The 19,788-nt window shown below is 44.7% G+C and overlaps 1 protein-coding gene across 4 annotated transcripts in view; it reads left to right on the top strand.

The window, feature by feature from the left end:
• KIF3B (kinesin family member 3B) overlaps positions 1-14,778 on the top strand; it is a 38,418-nt gene extending 23,640 nt beyond the window's left edge. For all 4 annotated transcript variants that reach the window (XM_065921821.1, XM_065921819.1, XM_065921818.1 and 1 more), the window contains 7 exons: positions 1,895-1,996; positions 2,209-2,331; positions 2,438-2,556; positions 7,386-7,499; positions 8,184-8,289; positions 10,346-10,524; positions 11,110-14,778. In XM_065921821.1, the coding sequence (XP_065777893.1) occupies positions 1,895-1,996; positions 2,209-2,331; positions 2,438-2,556; positions 7,386-7,499; positions 8,184-8,289; positions 10,346-10,524; positions 11,110-11,206 (840 nt within the window). In that variant the 3' untranslated portion in view covers positions 11,207-14,778. The remainder of the gene's footprint in view (positions 1-1,894; positions 1,997-2,208; positions 2,332-2,437; positions 2,557-7,385; positions 7,500-8,183; positions 8,290-10,345; positions 10,525-11,109) is intronic.
• Positions 14,779-19,788: the final 5,010 nt, after the last annotated feature.

Below are 19,788 nucleotides of genomic sequence, written 5' to 3' on the forward strand. Positions count from 1 at the left end.
TTGACAACATGCCAGAATTTCTTTGAATTGTTGGGTTCTGTCTTGTTGTGTTTATGCAAACTTTGATTTCTACTGTAAAACGTGTCTGTGTTTATTAATTTTAAAAAAAATGACAAAATGATCTCTTTCCTGCCTTCCCTTCCCCCACCGTGTGAAGCTGTACTTTATCTGTGGCATCGTAGTAGCCCTTTCAGAGAGCTGGGTCCTGTTTGATTTCAGAGGTAGGGATCCTTTGTAGGACTCTCAAGACCTGGTGTGAAAATGGAGTCACATACAACACAATTAGGAAGTAACTGTTCTGGGGAGGGGCTTACTATGGGGTTCTGTTATGTCACTTGACCCTTCCTGACTCCTGCACTGTGTAACTGGGTATGCTTGTGTTTAATCTGCATGTGGTATTTTTAAAGATCACAGCTTTTATTGAAGCCCAGGAGCACCTAGACTCTAAATAACCTGGGGTAGTTGGGCAACTCTCAGAAGCTGAGTATGGCCAGACTCAGCATCACCTCAAGCTTACTGGACCTCTTACATGTTTTATTTATGGGAGAATGACATGACATCTGTCTTTCTCAGTCCCTGAATGATATACAGTCCTAGGACAAAAGAATTTTAGAACTGGAAGGGAGTGTGTTGGGGATGGTGATTAGTAATCAGTCCAGTCTTTCCGTTTTGAAAGAAGAGGAACGTCTCAGGGGTTGAAACATGACAGCTGGGGTAGAAGTTTCTTTAAAGCAAGGTTGCGGAGTTTTCGGAGTCCATGCTTCTCAGGTGCAAATCATTCCCCTGGCTTCAGCCCTCATCTAAATGCTGAAGGTTTTCAGTCTGTATGGTTAGCCCAGAACTGTCTCCTAACATCCCAGCTAATAGCCTCTACCTGCTGGATATTTCCACGGAGCTGCCCAGGGCCATGCAGAACCTGCTTCAGCCTGCCTTTCCTCAGTCTAGCCAGATTCCTAGGAGTTGTCATTGCCAGCTCCCACTCGCTCTCCCTCAGTCTCTGAATCCTGCCTCCCTTGGACCCATCCACTTTGCTCTCCCAACCTCTCCTGCCCCAGCTCAGGCTGGAACCTTTAAACAGCCTCCTGTCTGCTCTCACTCCACCCAGCCTGCCCTTTTCCAGTTATTCTTCCTGTTGCAGGGGAGTTTGTTTCTAAAACACAGATCTGGTCATGTATCCTAATGCTCAAAGGACGCGTCAGTGGTTCCTGCAGTTCTCAGGGTCAAGCTTAGTCTCCCTTAACAAGGCTTGGAGGTTTTTAACTACCCCCTGATCGCTTTGCCAGCTTCATTTATCACCACTCTACCCTACCCTCTGAAAACAACTTTTTTTCCTTAGCTGTTTCCTATTTTTACTTTAGCACTCTTGTAACTGTCCCTTGAGACAGGAAGCTTTTCCCTGACTGCCTTTGGGAAAGCCTGAATTCCCCCCTTTCCCTGTGCCTCTGCCTGTATTATTCTGTCTTTTCCTCATGCTAAGATCTGACTCCATCTGATGAGAACTTGCTTACTTGTGGCCCTCCATGGACTCTCAGCTTTTGACTCATATTCATAGTGGCACCCCCAGTTCCTAGCATGTAGGAGGTGCTTAATAGGTTCTAACTGGGGTCATTACTTCATACAAACAAACCAAAAATTTTCTTTAAAAAATAAAGCTGAAATTCACGTATGTCTAGGGAAGCTGTGTCTTCAGTATTTCCATTATAAAGCCCTAGTGAAGCCGCCAAAGCTCCACCCCAGGGATGGGAAAGGCCCAGCTGAGCACAGTATACTTACTCCAAGAATTTACCTGCTTTGGCTCGGTCCGGAGCTCTTTGTCTTTCATAGGCTTCCCTGTGAGGAGCTATGTTCTGAGCGAGACCACTCACGACATGGATTCTGCTCTTTTCTCATAAAGGCCATGGAGAGTAAGCTGCTCGTTGGAGGAAAAAATATAGTAGATCATACAAATGAACAGCAGAAAATCCTGGAGCAGAAACGGCAAGAAATTGCAGAACAGGTAACTTGTCATTCCTTTTTGGAGAGAATGGAGTGGGGTGGGGTGTGTTAATGCTACAGAGCAAATATCTTTTCTATTAGACTCTTCAAAGGTGATGGAAAGGACATGTGTCAGCCCCTTCTTGGTGGGAGACTGATCTAGCACACCCAGCCCCATATTCTTGAATAGACATTGTCTGTAGGCATACTGATCAATTTTGTGACATTGCTCAGAAACGTCGAGAAAGAGAAATCCAGCAACAGATGGAAAGCCGAGACGAGGAGACCTTGGAACTGAAGGAGACGTACAGCTCACTGCAGCAAGAGGTGGACATCAAGACCAAGAAACTCAAAAAGGTAGAAAAGGAGTGAGGCAGGCAGAGGCTCCATGAGGCGCGGGACAGAGGGTGAACTCTGTTGTCTAGAGGGCCGCCCGCTCAGCCGCCTCTCCTGTTGTTTCCAGCTCTTCTCTAAGCTTCAGGCAGTCAAGGCAGAGATCCATGACCTCCAAGAAGAGCACATCAAGGAGCGACAGGAGCTGGAGCAGACCCAGAATGAGCTTACCAGGGAGCTGAAACTCAAGTAAGTCCTGGACCTTCCGGGGCGCCCCAGCCACTTGCTGCGTTGTTGTTTGTTAAACCCGTCAGAAGACAGGGCCCCTGCCTACTTCTCTCCAACTCTCACCACCTTGTCTGTCTTCTGTTTATTCCTAAGAAAGTTATTTTCTGTCTCTGCATCCTGTCTGTTAACTGCATATCTTCACCAGATGATCTCCAAGTTCCTCCCACTCTGCCTTCCTGAAGCCATTATCTATTGATGAAAGGGAATCTTTTATTAATTAGAATTTTCTGAATGGTATAAGGAACACCCAGATATCCATTGCCCAGCGGTGGTGGTGGTTTAATCACTAAGTCATGTCTGACTCTTGTGATCCCATGAACTGTAGCCTGCCAGGCTCCTCTGTCCATGGGATTTCCCAGGCAGGAAGGCAGGAATACTGGAGTGGGTTGCCATTTCTTTCTCCAGGGGATCTTCCTGACCCAGGGATCGAACCCAAGTTTCCTGCATTGCAGGCGAATTCTTTACTGCTGAGCTACCAGGAAAGCCCGAGATGCTGTGATAAATAGTCTTTTGTCCTCTGTCTTTCATAGTTTGCTTGCTTTTGGCTTTTTTGTTTGTGTTTTTTTAGGGGGGTGAGCTGCACCATGTAGCATGCAGAATCTTATTTCCCCCACCAGGGATTTGAACCCATGCCCCCTTCAGTGAAAGCACAGAACTTAACCCTCATAAAAATATTTTAAAGCAAAACTTACATCATGTTACCTCATTCCTACATACTTACATATGTACCACAGTGTTGTTTTTGTTTTTTTTTAAAGAAAATCTTTATTGAGATATAATTCACATACCATACAATTCACCTATTTAAAGTATACAAGATACAAGTCAATTTTTTTTTTTGGCTGCACAGCTTGGGGAATCTGTTCCCTCACTGAGGATTGAACCTGGGCCACAGCAGTGAAAGCCCGGAAGCCTAACCATTAGGTGACCAGGGAACTCCCCTACAAGTCATGTAAATATGTATATATATAAGTCTAATTTTAGAACATTTGTGTGTGCCTTCACCCAAAGAAAATGTGTACCAATTGTCAGTCGCTCCTTATTTTCTCCTCCCCCAGCCTTATAAGTAACTGATCTACTTTCTGACTCTGTAAATTAACCTATTCTGGACCTTTCATATACATGGAATTATATAGTATGTGGTCTTTTGTGACTGGTTTCTTTCAATTAACATGTTTTCAGGAGTTATCCGTGTTGTAGCATGTTAGCACTTCGTTTTTTAGAGCTGAACCATATTATATGAATATTCCACATTTTATTTATCCATTAATCAGTTGATGGACATTTGGGTTGTTTCTACTTTTCAGCTATAGTTAACAATGCTGCTGTGAACATTTGTATCCAAGTTTAATTGTGGACTTAACATTTTTAGTTCTCTTAGGTTATCCAAGAGTCTTACGGATTGAGGTCTTACATTTAGTCTATGATCCATTTTGAGTTAATTTCTTATATGGTCTGAAGTATGATTCCAAATACATTCTTTTGCTTGTGGATGTTCAGTTGTCCCAGCACCTTTTGTTGAAAAGTGTCTTCTCTCTTTGTCTTTGCATCCTTGTTGAAAATCAGTTGACCATAACTGTAAAGGTTTATTTCTGTACCCTCAGTACTATTCTGTTGAACTATATGTCTATCATTATGCCAGTATGACGCTGTCTTATTTACTGTAGTTTTGTAGTAAGTTTTGAAATGAGAAAATATGAATGCTCCAATATTTTGTTCTTTTTCAAGATTCTTTTGGCTATTCAGGGTCTTGTGCATTTCCATATAAATTTTAAGATCAACTTCTCAATTTCTGCAAAAATTAAAAAAGCAGTTGAGATTTTGATTGGAATTGTGTTGACTCTATAGATCAATTTGGAGAGTATTGTTATCTTAACAGTATTAAGTATGCTGACCCATGAACATGGGATGTCTTTCCATTTATTTAAATCTTCTTTAATTTCTGTCATAAATGTTTGTATTTTTCATTGCATAGTCTTTGCACTTCTTTTGTTAAATTTATACCTAAGTATTTTATTTTTTTTATGTTATCATATAAGGAATTGTTTTCGTAATTTTATTTTCAGAATGTTTATTCTGAAGCTACTGTGTCAAAATTAAAATTGATTTTTGTGGATGTAATGATATATTTTCACCTAACAAAATTAACATTGTTTCTTAGTATTCTCTCATACCCTACCCATATTTGGATTTTCTTGGTTTATTTATATTAAGATCTACATAAGGACTATATATTGCATTTAGTTATTATGTTTGTTAAGCTTATTTTAATCTGGAGCAACCCCTTTACTTTTTAGAAATTTGTTTTCATAGTTGTCTTGTTGAAAAGGCTGGGGCAGTTAGCCTAGAGAAATATACCACGTTCTTGATTTGTCAGTCTGCTGCTTCTTCATGGTATCATTTAGCTTGCGTCTCTATCTTCCTTATTTTCCTGTAACTGAAGGTGAACCCTGAAGGACTGGTTCTTAACCTTGATTACACACATAAATCAATGGGGGAGTTTTTAAAAATAGTGACACTTGGGTCCTACCCAAGAGATTCTGATTTCACTCGTCTAGGTAGTGGTCCTTAAATTTTCAGCAGGTACCAGTTCATCTGAAGGGCTTGTTAAACGTGGATCACTGGGCCCCACATCCAGAGAATCTGATTCAGCACATCTGGGGTGGGGCCTGAGCATTTGCATTCACAAGTACCAGCTGTTGTTTCTGCTGGTTTATGAGCACACTTTGAGAATCACTGATCACGAGGGCTGACTAAGATACTGTAAGTGATACTGATATGCAGCCTGGCTTGAGAACCACTGAGCTAATGGTTTCAGCCACCAGTGTGGTCTTTGTGTAACTCCATTATTTCATTAGGGGTTTTGCAAATTAAAAAAAATTTTTTAAAATATCAATTCTTTCACTTCATTTGCTCTAAGTTTTCTTTAAAGAGGAACTTTTCATTGAGAAAGAAATGGCAGTCCACTCCAGTATTCTTGCCTGGGAAATCCCGTGAACAGAGGAGCCTGGTGGGCTACAGTCCATGGGGTCGCAAAGAGTCAGACACAACTTAGCTACTAAACCCACTGCAGCAACAAAGACCCAGTGCAGCCAAAAGTAAATAAATAGAATAATAAAAAAAGAACTTTTCAAAGAGATTCTTTTAATGATTAAGTTGTAAATTTGGAAAGGAGCCCTTAAAATTAAAAAATGTGTTAGTTCTCTTGCTAGGCATGTACACCTAGAAAAGGTCAGAACAAAATATGTCAAAATGTCTATCTCTGAGTACTGAAATTGTGTGTAATTGTATTTCTCACGTTTTCTTTTCTTTAAAAAAAATTTTGTTTTGGCCCTGCATAGAATGTAGGTTCTTAGTTCTTAGTTCCCTGACCAGTGATCGAACCTGCACCCCCTGCATTGGGAGTTCAGAGTGTTAACCACTTCACCAACAGGGAAGTCTCACATTTTCTAATGTATAAATAAGATCTTTAAAATCAGAAGGAAAAAACCCCGAAATATTTGAAAAATCATTTCTTAAATAGTCAAAGAGAAAATGTCATCTCTTCAAATTATTTTTTTTAAGGAAGTCATTTTCATTGTTCTGTCTCTTATTCATATCTACTGAATAAACAGCAAGCCAGCCTGTTTCTCATAGTCCCCTCGACCTCTGTGGAATTTGTTCTGTGTGTCTGCCACATTCACCCCCTGTTGGCATTCTTCTGTCCTGAGGTCTGGAAGGAGTGTGCTCAGAGAGGGGCAGGAAATTGTCATCACCATGGAGAGACACAGCTCAGCGGGTTCCAGTTTCATTGTCTGCCGTGTTCCCTGGGTGCATCTCAGGCAGAGACTCTTCTCAGGAATGGTCTTCATTCGCAGGGGTCTAAGGGGCTGAAATTCATCTTGTTCTCCTCTTTGTTCTGGTGATTAGAATGTGAAGTTTTCCGCCTTGGGCAACAGTCCGTAGGACTAGAGGAAGGCATTTGAAATTGTAATCTGTTTTCAGCATTTTGGAAATTAAGGAGCAGGTTTAGCAGTTCCAGTGGCCCTCCCCCAAGTACTTAGCACAAGTTCACTGCAGCATAGCCCAGGCATTGCCTTCCTTTTTATTTTTAAAAATTATTTATTTATTTACTTCAAAAACTGTGGGATCTTAGTTCCCCGACTTCAAATCCAGGCACCTTGCATTGGAAATGTGGTCTTAGCCACTGGACCACCAGGGAAGTCCCTCCCTTCCTCTTTAGTCCTTCCACCTCCTCAAACTGCTACTCCTTGGGGATAAGTGACCTTTCCATATGCCTACGATAGCTGCTACTAAGTTGCTCTAGTTGTGTCCGACTCTGTGCGACCCCATAAGATGGCAGCCCACCAGGCTTCCCCGTCCCTGGAGTTCTCAGGCAAGAACACTGGAGTGGGTTGCCGTTTGCTTCTCCAGTGCATGAAAGTGAAAAGTGAAAGTGAAGCCACTCAGTCATGTTCGACTCTTAGTGACCCCATAGACTGCAGCCTACCAGGCTCCTCTGTCCATGGGATTTTCCAGGCAAGAGTACTGGAGTGGGGTGCCATTGCCTTCTCCATTCCTATGATAGACCTGTCAGCATACCTGAGTGTTTCTCTGTCTCAGTCAGGGGCCAGTGTCCTTCATGTCTGTACCCCAGCTCCTGGTATGATGGTAGTCCGTTGTGTTGCTCAGTAGATACTGGTTGAGTGACTTGGCCCTTAGCTATCACTTGCTTCATGTGGGACCAGATAGCCAGCACCCCATTCTTCTTCTTTGTCCATCTATTCACCTGTGTATATGTGCTCTTACAGGCATCTTATTATAGAAAACTTCATTCCTCTGGAAGAAAAAAGTAAAATTATGAATAGATCCTTCTTCGATGAAGAGGAAGATCATTGGAAATTACATCCTATAACCAGACTGGAGTAAGTCACTACTGACTTGTAATGTGGGAATGGGGTGGGGTGGAATGTTGATAAGCCGGACTTGGCCAGAGGAGAATGGTAAAATGCAGTCTGATTCCTTTAAACTTGGAACCAATTGCAGCTGTGACTTTGTGGCTGCTGTAAGTTCATGAGGGAAACGTTTGGTGACGAGTGTGGTATTAGGAATCGGGAAACATTATCATAGTGAACTAATGGCCTTTCCCAAGTTCCTGCTCTTCAGCTTCCCCAGATGTCCAATAAAGTGTGCCAGGCCAAGGGAGGGGCAGTACATAGATGTTATCTTATCTGTCAGTCTGACTGTGGAGGATTCTCAGTCTCTGTCTGGGTCCTGCTGGAAAGATGAGAGAAGTCTGCCAAGGATGTGGGAGTGGGGAGTGTGGACAGCTCAGCTTCATGCCTGCTATCTAAGAACTGGGTGATGACTCAGAGCCCCTCCAGCTTGAAAGATGCGTGATGCTCACACATGAATCAGAAAGCAATTCAAGCAGAAAATATAAGCAGCTCCCGCCCCATTTACATGTCAGCCCTCAGTCCAGGGAGTTTCCCATTTCAGGCTCTAACTAAAGGAGGCTCAGAATTTTCTGAGTGCTGGTTCCACAGTCCCAGTCTTGGGACTGTGGGACACACTCTGGCCTGGGTCTTGAGCACACAGTCCATTTCCAGGAACCAGCAGATGATGAAACGGCCAGTCTCAGCTGTGGGATACAGGAGACCGTTGAGCCAGCACGCAAGAATGTCCATGATGGTTCGTCCAGACGTTCGATACAGGGTGAGAAGATTGTACTCATGTTTCTCTCCTCTCTGTCCTGGAGGAGTTTTAATTTATGTAAACCCTTTGACCCATCTGAAAAGTCACAATTTGTATCCTGATACTTTTAAGAGGGACCTAAGGACAGCTAAATTAATAATAACAATTATAACAAATAATACATATGATTAATGAATCATAAATAACAAGGTAAAAGAGAATGAGATTTAGAAAATTAGGACTAGGGAAGGAGAGAGTACAAACATACTGTAGTCTCTGTGGCCAATACACATTAATAGTGAGTTTCAGAATGGCCTTGTGGGGAGACGGGAAAGAAGGATGTCTAATAACAGGAGATGGAGGTTTGTGAAAGAACTTGCGGTCCTTCCATTTAACAGAATATGTGTGAGTCATGTAGTTATTTGAAGTGACATAATTGATAACTAGTTAATGACCCAAACATATTTTACAGTAAAAATACCATACAGGCTTCTATTTATAATCACTGACCATGCCCCAGGCACTGTACTCAGCGCTTTGCTCTCATTGAGCCCTCTCACCCACTCTGTGTGGTCAGTCCTGTGGCTTAAAAGTTCAGGTAGCTGGTAAGTGGATGAGCCAGGAGATGCAGGTATTACTCAGCTATAGAACAGTTGGTCCTGAAAGCGTATATATGAATTTAAAAAATCGGGTGCAAAGTAGATCAAAATGTGAACTGGTAATTGATGGTTAATGGAAGCACATTCATTTAAAATTTTCTTCTTTTTGCTTATCTGTATTTTTTTATAACTATCCATGGGGAACCTCTGTTATGTTTATTTATTTAGGCTGCACTGCATGGCTTATGGGATCTTAGTTTCCCTGACCAGGATTCATACCTGGACCACAGCAGTGAAAGCACCAAGTCCTAACCACTGAATCGCCAGGGAATTCTCTGAATTACTTTTATGATGAAAGATTGTCACTTAAAAAATTTAAGATTGGCACTTAAAAAAATTGTTTTTGAGTCTCCCTGGGCAGCCAGAGCAAGGCAGATTAGGACTAGTTAACTCTTCAAGCACCGTTCTTCCTGGCACTGAGTTATTCTGAATAAGGAAAACAAAAGCAAAAAAGAGGTTATCACATGTGGCTTTATGTCGTGGAAGATGAGGGATGTGTCAGAGTCCTCAGAAGTATTTTTCTAGCAGTTTCGGAGGGTGCATATCTTGCCAGTTTATTTCATGTCTTCAGCCTAAAAACATGATTTTAAAGCCAACAATCAGATATGTGGGTTTCCAGGGAGCTTACCTTGATCCAGAGATAGAATTTCAAGCAGTGGCTCTCAGATGATTTTTAGCAACGGACCTGCTCCATTGAGAGACATGTTGTGCAGTAGCCACTCCATTTTCTCCCCTAACCTTCTTCCAGCTGGTTTCCCTGTGCCCCCGCCGGGGCCTTGGGGCTTGAACTCCACTAGTGGGAGGAGCTAGAGGGGAAGATGTGGAGCCATGGGTGTTCTTCTCTCGTCACCCTCGGCTTGGTGTTTAGGGGCTAAGAAAAGGCCCACCACAGAATATCAAGTGAGGGAATCTATCTACAAGGCCAGTTATGAGGCAGGGCCTGGTCTGATTTTCAAAATCTGATAATAAGCACATATACTGTCCCCTGTACACACTCCACATATATGCACCATACCTGCCTCCTTTCCTCTACAGCCAGAAAATTCATCAGAGCTGCTGTAGGTGTGGAGATTATTGGTGACTATGATTTTCTTGTGCATATCTTTTTGTATTTTTATACTGTCTACAATAAATGGGTTGTACTTAATTTGTTATTTTCTCTTGATTATTCCCCTTAGGATGCAATACACATTCTTTTTTTTTTTAAAGGAAAATAGAGAAAAGCATAGAAAGTAAAATAAAAGTCATCTGAAATGGCACCAGGAAAAAAGTTATAAAATGATATCACTTTTTCTAGACAGAGCCTTGGTAGGCTTTGAGTAGCAAGCAATCTGAGGTTCTGTTCTTGGGTTTAGATTGTTTGAACTGCGTTTGTCTGATTGGATGCCATCCTAGCTGTCTTGGCTCTGCTTCTGCAGGCAGAAAACATCATGCTGCTGGAGCTGGACATGCCCAGTCGGACCACCAGAGACTACGAGGGCCCTGCCATTGCCCCCAAGGTCCAGGCCGCATTGGATGCAGCTCTGCAGGACGAAGATGAGATACAGGTGGATGCATCATCCTTTGAAAGCACTGCACATAAGAAAACCAAGGCCAGGTGAGTGGCTTTGGGGACCTGTGTTTGAACAGAACATGCTTGAACAAGGACAGATGAGGGGAGAGGGTAGCAAAAGTGCTTGTTTATTATGGAACTATAAGTGGCAAAGCCCGAGTTAACCTTGGTCTGTCTGCATCCACAGCCCAGGCTCTGAGCCTCAGTTTAAATAACCAACCACTTAATTTGGTGCTCAATTAGAAATCCTGTCTTATTAAATTCGGGATTAGAAGTTTAAGGAAAATAACTGAGCACAAAACCAAAAATGGAAGGCATTTTACCTGCATACTTAGTTTTTTGGGTTTTTTTTTCCTTCTTACCAATTTAGAGAAGACAGTCAAGATGTTATTTTAATGGAAGAACAATTGCTGAGAATCAGAGTCCCCCCCTGAGGTGTCATCCGTCCATTGGTGGGTCATGTTGGCTATCCCAGAGGGTCAGGCTGTGCCAGTCTGTGGTGGTTTTACATTGAAAGTCCATGAGGCAAGGCCACTCTGAGACATAGTGGCCACTGATGGGAAGGGAGGCTTACCTGCATCAGAGACTGTGATGGGATGTGTAATGGACATCTGTGCTTGATTCTTGCAGGCCTAAAAGTGGAAGGAAGTCGGGCTCCTCCTCCTCTTCCTCAGGAACGCCTGCATCTCAGCTTTATCCACAGCCTCGGGGGCTAGTTCCAAAGTAAAGCCACTTCCCCCTCTCCCAGGTTACAAACAGCCTTGCCTTCTGGGAGAAGAGACAAGCAAAAACCTACAGAGAGGACTTGACCCCAAACTCAGAACCATTCCCCTGGGGAGAAGCAATGGCCTCTTTGCCGATGAACCAACTTAATCTGGTTGAACATGCTGGTCGCAAGATGGCAGTCAGCTCCTCTGGGACCTGTCCTTTAATTAGCATCTCAGAACTGCCTGGATAAGGTAAAGTGTGATAGCCAGAGTGGAAAGCAAGAGAGTGACCGGTGACCTTGCTTCCCTTCTCCCTTGCCACTTCCTCTCCTTTTCCTTGCCGTCCCATCCTCTCCCCTCTACTTTTCTAGTCTGTTCTTTATACTGGGCTCCCTTCTTGTTGAACAACAATAGGGCAAAATCAGGAGTCACCTTAGCAGATCAAGTCTTTGGAGCCTCAGGATAAAGTGGCAGTGAGTCTGAAAAGCGAAAGTCCTAGAACTTGAGCAGGTGCTCGTTCTTGTAGGTAGAAAATGAGAAATCTCATTTGGAGCCAAGCCTCTGAGGGGTACGGTCCATGCACCTCAGTCAGAAGTGGATCTGCCTTTGGGGTCTGCTGAAGGAGCAGATATTTTCCAAGGAAGCTGCCAACTTCTGCTCCAGAAGGATTCCATGTCAGAAGTAATAGAAGTAACACTTCCTCTGCCTCCTTGGAGAGTTTAGGGAAACAGCTTCTTTAAAACCTCAAAACCATGACCATCTTATCCAAGACGTGAATCTGTAAGCTGATGCCATGTCCATACGCCGTGTCACTTTGCTGTTTATTGGTCACCATCTATTTCCATGCACAATCTCTGAGTGAACCTGCCTGGGCCCATCCTCTGCCTCTAGAGCATGCTCTGCAGTGGGCCTGTATTTTGGGTAAAGGGATGCTGTCTCTGCCTTCTCTGATGGGACCAGAGCTGGGGGGACGAGACACAGAGTGGCACTTCTGCATCCCCCGATTTGCTCCATCCTTGCATAGAGAGCATTGGGATGACGAGGTAGGTGCCAAGATGGAGTCATGAGGCTCTGTGCAGTGGCGAAGGAAGATAGGACAGCTGGAGGCAGAGGAATCCTGCCTGCCTCCAGCAGGAAACTCAACTAATCCTAGGACTGGGGCTCCCCCGAGGCAGAGCCCGGGGTGGTAGCGTGGCATGGCTGTGTGATCGAATAGTTCAGAGGAGTTAGGAGTTCCTGTTTACATATACTGGTTTGGTTTGTAAGTTTTAGTTCTCTGTATTATTGAAATTCAAAATTTGGCTTTATGTTGGTCATTAGGTGGATGTTATTCATTTCCCCCCATGAGAAGCTCATAAGTGTGTGTGGGTGTGCAAGCACAGTGGTGCCTATGTTCTTTGAATGTTGTCGTGTGTGTCTGTAAGAGAGAGAGAGACCAAGAACTTGCCCGACTTTAGAAATACATTAACGTGCAGTTGTTGCCTTTGTCTGTATTAAAGGCCCGCTGAATGACTAATCCAGGCTGGAAGCTCCCACGTGGGTGTCTGAGTCCATGAGCCAAGCCTGAGGGGACAATATGTGTCCCTAGTCGGCCACACCGGCGCACCTTGCTGGCACCGTGCCTCGGGAAGGTGGCGACTCAGTGGGCCTTGAGTTATATTTTAACTCAGCTGCTCAGTTCCCAGGGCACCTTTCTGGATCAGAACCCGTGGGAAAGAGGAGGTACCGAGTGCAATGTCTTAGCGTCCTGCAAATGGAGATCTGTCGTCTATCAGCTTATCTCCTGTTTAGTAACCATTCTTTCTGAACCCAGGGCCCTTTTCAGCAATTCCCGGAGCATAATGGAGGCATCCCTCATCTTTCTCGGGATCAAACTCTGTTCTTTATTATTTACTAAGAGTGTCCCTGTTTGAACCAGAACCAAATGATGGGGTGGGTAGCCTAAGATGGTGATCTGCTGGTTACACCTGTCTCTTGCACTACGTTTCCTTGAAGCTGATCTGAATTCTGTAGGCTGAACATTTCCATCTAGGAAATCTGAGAATTAAAAATTGCAGATAACCCTGTAGCTGGATACTGATGTCTCAAGGTGACTCTTCTGACCATGGTTGGTTGAATGACCATGGAACTTTTCTAAGAAGGCAAAAGAAGTAAGCAGAGTTGACAGGCGGGGTCATGAAAACAGGCCTGCCTTGTACTCAGCTGTGTTCATCTGGTGGTCTTTGAAATGAAGTAGAAGAACACCTGGCTGGAGGTTGAGTCTCCGGCGCTTTTCTTCTCTCAAAATGGATCCGATAAATATTCAAATAGAGTAGAGCGTCCTGCTCCCTGCCACCAGGAAGCTGCTGCTTTGGGCTCTGAATTGAGCCAAAGGTGTAGATGTACCAAGATGACTGAGGGACCAGGTTTTTATTGTCTGTAGTCATGCTAGAATGTTTCAAGCCCTCTGAGGGCCTTCACGTCAGCAGCAACTAATGAAATCTGGCAGCAAGGCCCCAGGATCTAATAAACTCATCCGAGAGAAGGAGTTTGAGACAAACGTGCAACCGCCCACAGGAATGTATCTGGTTTCAGATTTCAAATCCCATGTCTCCCAGGCCCCTGGATTCAGAACTCAAGGCCACAAATCATAGGCATGAAGCACTTTCTTAAGACTCCACCCTAACGTTGGATGGCTCCCCGTCGAATGCCTGCATGCTGCTTGAAAGGCACCACCCGCATCTCCACGACCACGGGCGTCAAGAGAGTTGCTCAGCTCCGGCACGGGCCACGCTCTACTTCTCCTGTGTGACTTTTATAAGTGCCCCTTCACTGAATGTAGAATCATTGCCAAGTTTGTGAGAAGTGTCCATTCCCTGTCAACGTGGGATATCAGTCCAGCCTCACATTTCCCACTGGAGGCCAAGGCTCAGCACGAACACCACCTTGGGCCATCTCAGCACCATCAGTGGACGAAAATGGGGCTGTTAATACACTCTAAAAGCCATAATCAGAATGCTCAGAAGGACCTGGATAAGAACAGCAGGCCTGGCTATTGTCGTTGTGCAAGGTTGCGTCTTGTACTGTTTGGAAATCTGCCCCGCCTCCTCCCTGCCCTCGCTTCTTGAATGAAATGCTTCTGAGGTTATTTATGAAAGGAGTGATCCTGGGACAGGCAGGAGGCAGTGGGCTTTATGGCTCCTTGGAGTTACTATTGATCTTGACCTTCTCTTTGGCTACCTTTAGACAAAGAATATGCCAATACTTGGGGCTCTGAGTTTTATAGTCAATATTTATTTGTATCATCTCTTTGTCTAGGAATGTAAAAGTGACTCTAAACTAAGATGTGTAATAAAAATCAGATTTATTGTACCTCCAAAAAGGTGTCCTCATAAATGACTGATGGCTTCTGAGAATGACATGCCGGTGGCCGACACACTGCCAATTTCTTTTAAACATTTGAATTTTTCTAGTGGAAGGAGGGTGGGAGTGGAACATGAAGACTGAATTGGAATGTTGGTGTTTTAAAAATATAGCAGCAAAAACTATATATATATATAGCAGCAAGGTAAAGGGACATGAAATGAAAGAGTGACAAAAGAATGCTTTTTGTGGTTTTCCATGGAAGTTCCTGAGACAGGCATGAAATTACTTTTAATTTCTGTGTTTTGTTTTTTAATGTTTCTTTACATTTATTATATACTTCAGAATATACATTTTTTAACACAAAAATATTTCATGTTATTTACTATCAAGAAAGAAATTACCAGAAATGAGCGACTCATTGGTCTTATGGTTTCTTATGTGCTCAGGCCTGCTGGAGTGTCCCCCTCCAGGATGGAGCGGGGGGTTATGTACCCTGTGTGAGGAGTGGAGACTCAATAGAAGGAGTTCAGACCCTGGACTCTGAGCTTAGCTTGACTCCTGCTTGAGCCTATGCTTACTAGCTTAGCTGTGCAACTATGAGGATTTTAGTTTTTCTCTCTAAACCTTGTCTGTAAAACAGGGTCATAATCACACCTGGAAGGGCCACTGTAAGGATTAGTATTGCATTTAAAGCCACAAGTACACAAGTATGTGGATGAAAGCAGACATTTTCAAATGTGGTTACTGGGAGTTCCCTGGTGGTCCAGTGGTTAGGACTCTGCACTTTCACTCCTGAGGGCCTGAGTTCGATCCCTACTTGGGGAACTAAGATCATACAAACTGTGTGGTGCGATTCCCTCGTACCCCCAAAGCCCCCACCCCACCCCCGCCACCGCCAAATAATAAAATTATTTGGTTATTGCTATGACAGGGCCCTGGGTTCAGAAGACACCATGAGCAATTTGTATCCTAAGAAACTAGAAGCTAGTACTGGGTATATTATGTTCAGAAAACCCTAGGCCTCTATAGAAAAGCAGCTAATCACTTAACAAATACATGTTGAATATCTCCTCTGTGCCATGCTGTTCCAGGAGCTGGATATAGAGATGTAAGCAACACAGTCCCTGCCCACACACAGCTTGTGCATGGGAGAGGGAGGTGGGGTAAATGCTAACCAGACGCACCTGAATGTATAATAACCAGTCATGACAAGTGTCGTGACGTGATACTACGGGAGAGTAATAGGAGCCTGATTTGGATTGGGTGAGTAAAGAAGGGAAGGGCTTTCTGAAGAAATGGCATAAAGTGAGATCCAGAGGACAAAGAGTTATCGGGACAGGAATAAAGAAAGAAAGTTGTTCAAAGAGGGCACAGCACCTGTGAAAGCCTCATGTATCAGACAACTAGGATTTCACGGGAAGGTATCTGCAGTCCTTTTCTACCCTCACTAGGGGGAAGCATGCAGAGCTACCGTAAAAAAGATTATAGTATAGGACTTTAAGAATAGGTACACCAAGAAATGGAAAGAGCAAAGAGGACAGTGGTTTATGTGATTAGGCAAATGATCCTTAACTCTTCAGAAGATGCCCTCAAACTACATGTAACATCCCTATAGTCCCCTTTCTTTCCCAAAAGAGTTAAAAATCATAGGTTAGCCTAGCCCACATAGTTAACTATTTTAGAATAAAATCAAAACTCATTAGGCAGAAAGCAAGGGTTCAAAGTGTGATTTGAAGAATTATGAGTGTGTCCTTGAAAGTGATAGAGCTCTGGGTGGGTCAGGGGCTAACCTATCGGGAGGTACAGGGCAGGGTTGTTGGGCAACTTGGAAATTCCTGTTGACTCACCAGGTTGTCTTCTCATCTTCTGGATTGTTTTAAGGAAAAAAAAATCAAGAAACTACTTAAACCTTGTGTGACAGAGTAAGAAGTATGTAGTTGGTCTTCATCCCCCCCCAAAACTTCTACCAACCCTTGAAATTTCTTTAACGGTCAGAGTAACTTCTGGTGTTTCTAACAAGCCCCTTTCAGCCACATCAGAGCTTAGGCTAACAAAGTGACCTATGGATAGCTTCGGGGTGGAGGTTGGTTGCCAGAGGAACCGATCATGTGATTAGTGTTGGAACTTTCAGCACCCCTCCTGACCTCCGGGGAGGGGAGAGGAACTGGAGATTGAGTTAATCACCAATAGTCAATGATTCAGTCATTCCGGCCTGCCTAATGGAACCCATCCATAAAAGCACCTGAACGATGGGGGTTTGGAGCGCTTCCAGGCTGGTGAACTCACGAAGGTGCTGGAAGGACAATGTGCCCGAAGAGGGCCAGGAGGCTCCATGGCCCTCCCCTGACCTTGCACTGGGCAATTCTTCCATTTGGATGTTCCTGAGTTGCATCAGTAAAACAGTAATACTAGCTAAAGTGCGTTCCTGAGTTTCTGTGAGCCATTCATTCTAGTAATTATTTAACCTGAGGAAAGGATTGTGGAAGTTATAGCTGGTTGGTCAGAGGTCCAAGTGGCAACCTGGAACATTGAACTAGCCTCTGAAGCAGGGGAGAAGTCTTGTGGGACCAAGTCCTTAAATACGGGGAGTTAGTGTCAGTATTGAAAACATTTGTAGGACACCCATTTTGTGTCTGGACAATCAGAGACTTATTGGGTGGGGGGGGTGGGGGGAACCCATGCATTTCATTGTCAGAAGTACTATGACTAAAAACAGTAGACCTTGGAAACTGTTTTGAACTTCATGCTGACAGTCTGTCTCAGGGCGTGTGATTTTGGCAGGCCCTCTTGTACTAGAGTTGCCATCTGATTGAAGTTTACCCTGAGAATCTGGTCTCCGAGGACCATGCGGTGGTCACATCTGCCAACGGGGTTGTCAGTGGCGTTTATCAAGGACGTAACCGTAGCTCTCGCAGCTGCTCCTGTTTCATCCTCTGTTTCTATCGGCAGTCTGTGGTTAACCATCCCCGGGTGCTTCAGTTAGGCGAGCTGACTGGGGATGGCTTTGGGGGTGGGGAGCGGGCAGAAAGAGGTGGCTCACCCGCATGGCTAGGGACCGTACCGCCCACAGGAACTTGCTGAATGCTCGCGAGTGCCAGGTGTCTCGCTCTGCCCTGGAGACAGAGAGGAGTCACATGTACTCCAGCCCTTCTGAGGCGGGGAGAGAGAAACAGGATGAGAGAAGCAAGTCTCAGAATGGTGATTCAGGGTGGTTAGGACCTTCTAGAAGGCCGGTCTCCTCCCCTCGTGCCGCTCTCCCAGCCCTCCTTTTGGTGCTCGGTAATGCCAGGCGCTTACAGGCCATGACATCTTCACATGTGCTGTGCCCTGTTTCTGGTAATTTCTCCCCACTTCTGCTTGGTTCACTCATACTCATCTTTCAGGTACTCATTTAATGCCATCTCTTCTAAGAAGCCTTCCCCAACCACCCGTTCTGGCTTCCCCCGTCTCCACCTGGCTGTGCAGTGCCTCTCACTGAACCGTGTTTCCTTCTAAGCCCTTTTCTTGCCTTGGTCTCCCCATCTAGACCCCACGTTCCCTGAGGACATGTCGTGTTATCTCCTCCAGCTTGACACTTTGATGGGTCAATTGGTAGGGTCAGTGCTGACACCCGCAGCTCAGAACAGAGTGAGAAGGGGCTCAACTCCACGGCACAGCCTGTAGATAGAGGGGCGGCCTGTGGAGGCTTTTTTGGGGGATGTTGTGTGTGTGTGAGGGAGTGATGTCAGGTCCTCCTTACACTCTAGGCGTTTTCTCCTTAAGCCAGCCTCTCATGCTCCTGTCTCCCTGAGATAACAGGAAGCAGTTTCACTAAGTGCTGCTTTAAGTGTGCTTGCTGTTCACACAGGTTTTCTGGGCTCAGTTGGCAAACTCCATTCTGCAAGGAGCTTCCCCTGGCACAGCTCAGAGCCCAAGGAATTCCAAGGGTTGACTGTGACTCGGTTCCGTTGGAAATGGGGCTGAGGCATTTTTCAAAGCAGTAGAATGGAAGGTGGTGCCTTTGCTACATTTAGGAACAGAGAAATTAAACTTCTGCCATTGGTTTTGAAATTTATCTTCTTTGGCCAGTGACCAAAAGATTTACCAAATGCTGTTCAACACTCTATGCCAGATTTCAAGGGCTACATACGACTCAGGGCCCTGACCTTCTGGAGCTCCCAGTCTGGTAGGGAATTATCATCCCGCACAAATGCATACATTTCAAAGTGATCAGTGGCTCAGATAAGGCACTCACAGGGTTTAGTGAGGGGGTTGTAGACGTTTCAGTGTGCGGTGTGTTAAACGTGGTGATGAGTCTTCTTTGCTTGATCTGGGGCAGTGAGAAGAGCCAGCACTTTGGTGTCAGATCCTTTCTCATTTTTTGAGTGTCTACTATGTGGGGGCATTGTTCTAGTCGCAGGGATCCAGGATGAAGCTCCTGCTCCCAGGGATGGCACGTTCTAGCTGGGGAGACAGGTGGTTCACCAAAAGTGTGGACTTTTGGTTAACCAGAGGTGCCCTGAAGGATAAGGCAGGGCACGGGTGAGAGAGAGACCAGCAGGGGTTGGTGGCTGGCTCAGGTTGGGAGGTCAGCCAGGGCTTCTCTGCAAAATGTTTTCCATTTGAACAGAGCCCCGAGTGAAACTGGGGAGCAAGCAGGGGTTTCTGGTACCACGACCAAGAGTATTCCAGGGAAGAGGATCCAAGGTACCGAGGCCTGGAGGCTGGGGTGTGTTTGAGGACAAGTGTGGTCGGCAGGCAGAGACAGGTGGCGGGGGGCCAATGCTGAATTGTAAATGAATTTTATTTTTAGACCACTGGAAGCTTTTAAGCAAAAGAGGGAAATCTGACAGGAATGCTTTAATAGGATCCCTCTGGCTGCTCTGTGGAGAACAGGGGAGAGAGAGCAAGGGAGAGGAAGGAGACTGCTTAGAAGGGGTGTGGTGGTTTGGAGACGAGGTGGTGGCTTGGACCAGGCAGTGGGAGCCAGTGGGGAGAAGTGGGAACATGTCTTAGCAAATACGCTGATTGCTGATAATTGTGAGAAGTGAGAGACAAAGAAGAGGCAACAGCGGTTCCAAAGTGTCGAAAGTTTTTGATCTGAAACTGGTGGAAATTCCACCCCTGCCCCTTCCTTCCATGCCCCCCGCCACCTTTAAGATAAAAGGCGTTATTAAGATATAATCCCCCTACTGTGCATTTTACCCATTAAAGTGTATATAATTCATTGGTTTTTAGTATATTCACAGTTGTGTAATCATCAACCCCTATCAATTTT

The sequence above is a fragment of the Muntiacus reevesi genome, chromosome 2 (assembly GCF_963930625.1).
Source record: "Muntiacus reevesi chromosome 2, mMunRee1.1, whole genome shotgun sequence".
In the NCBI taxonomy this organism is placed as follows: domain Eukaryota; kingdom Metazoa; phylum Chordata; class Mammalia; order Artiodactyla; family Cervidae; genus Muntiacus; species Muntiacus reevesi.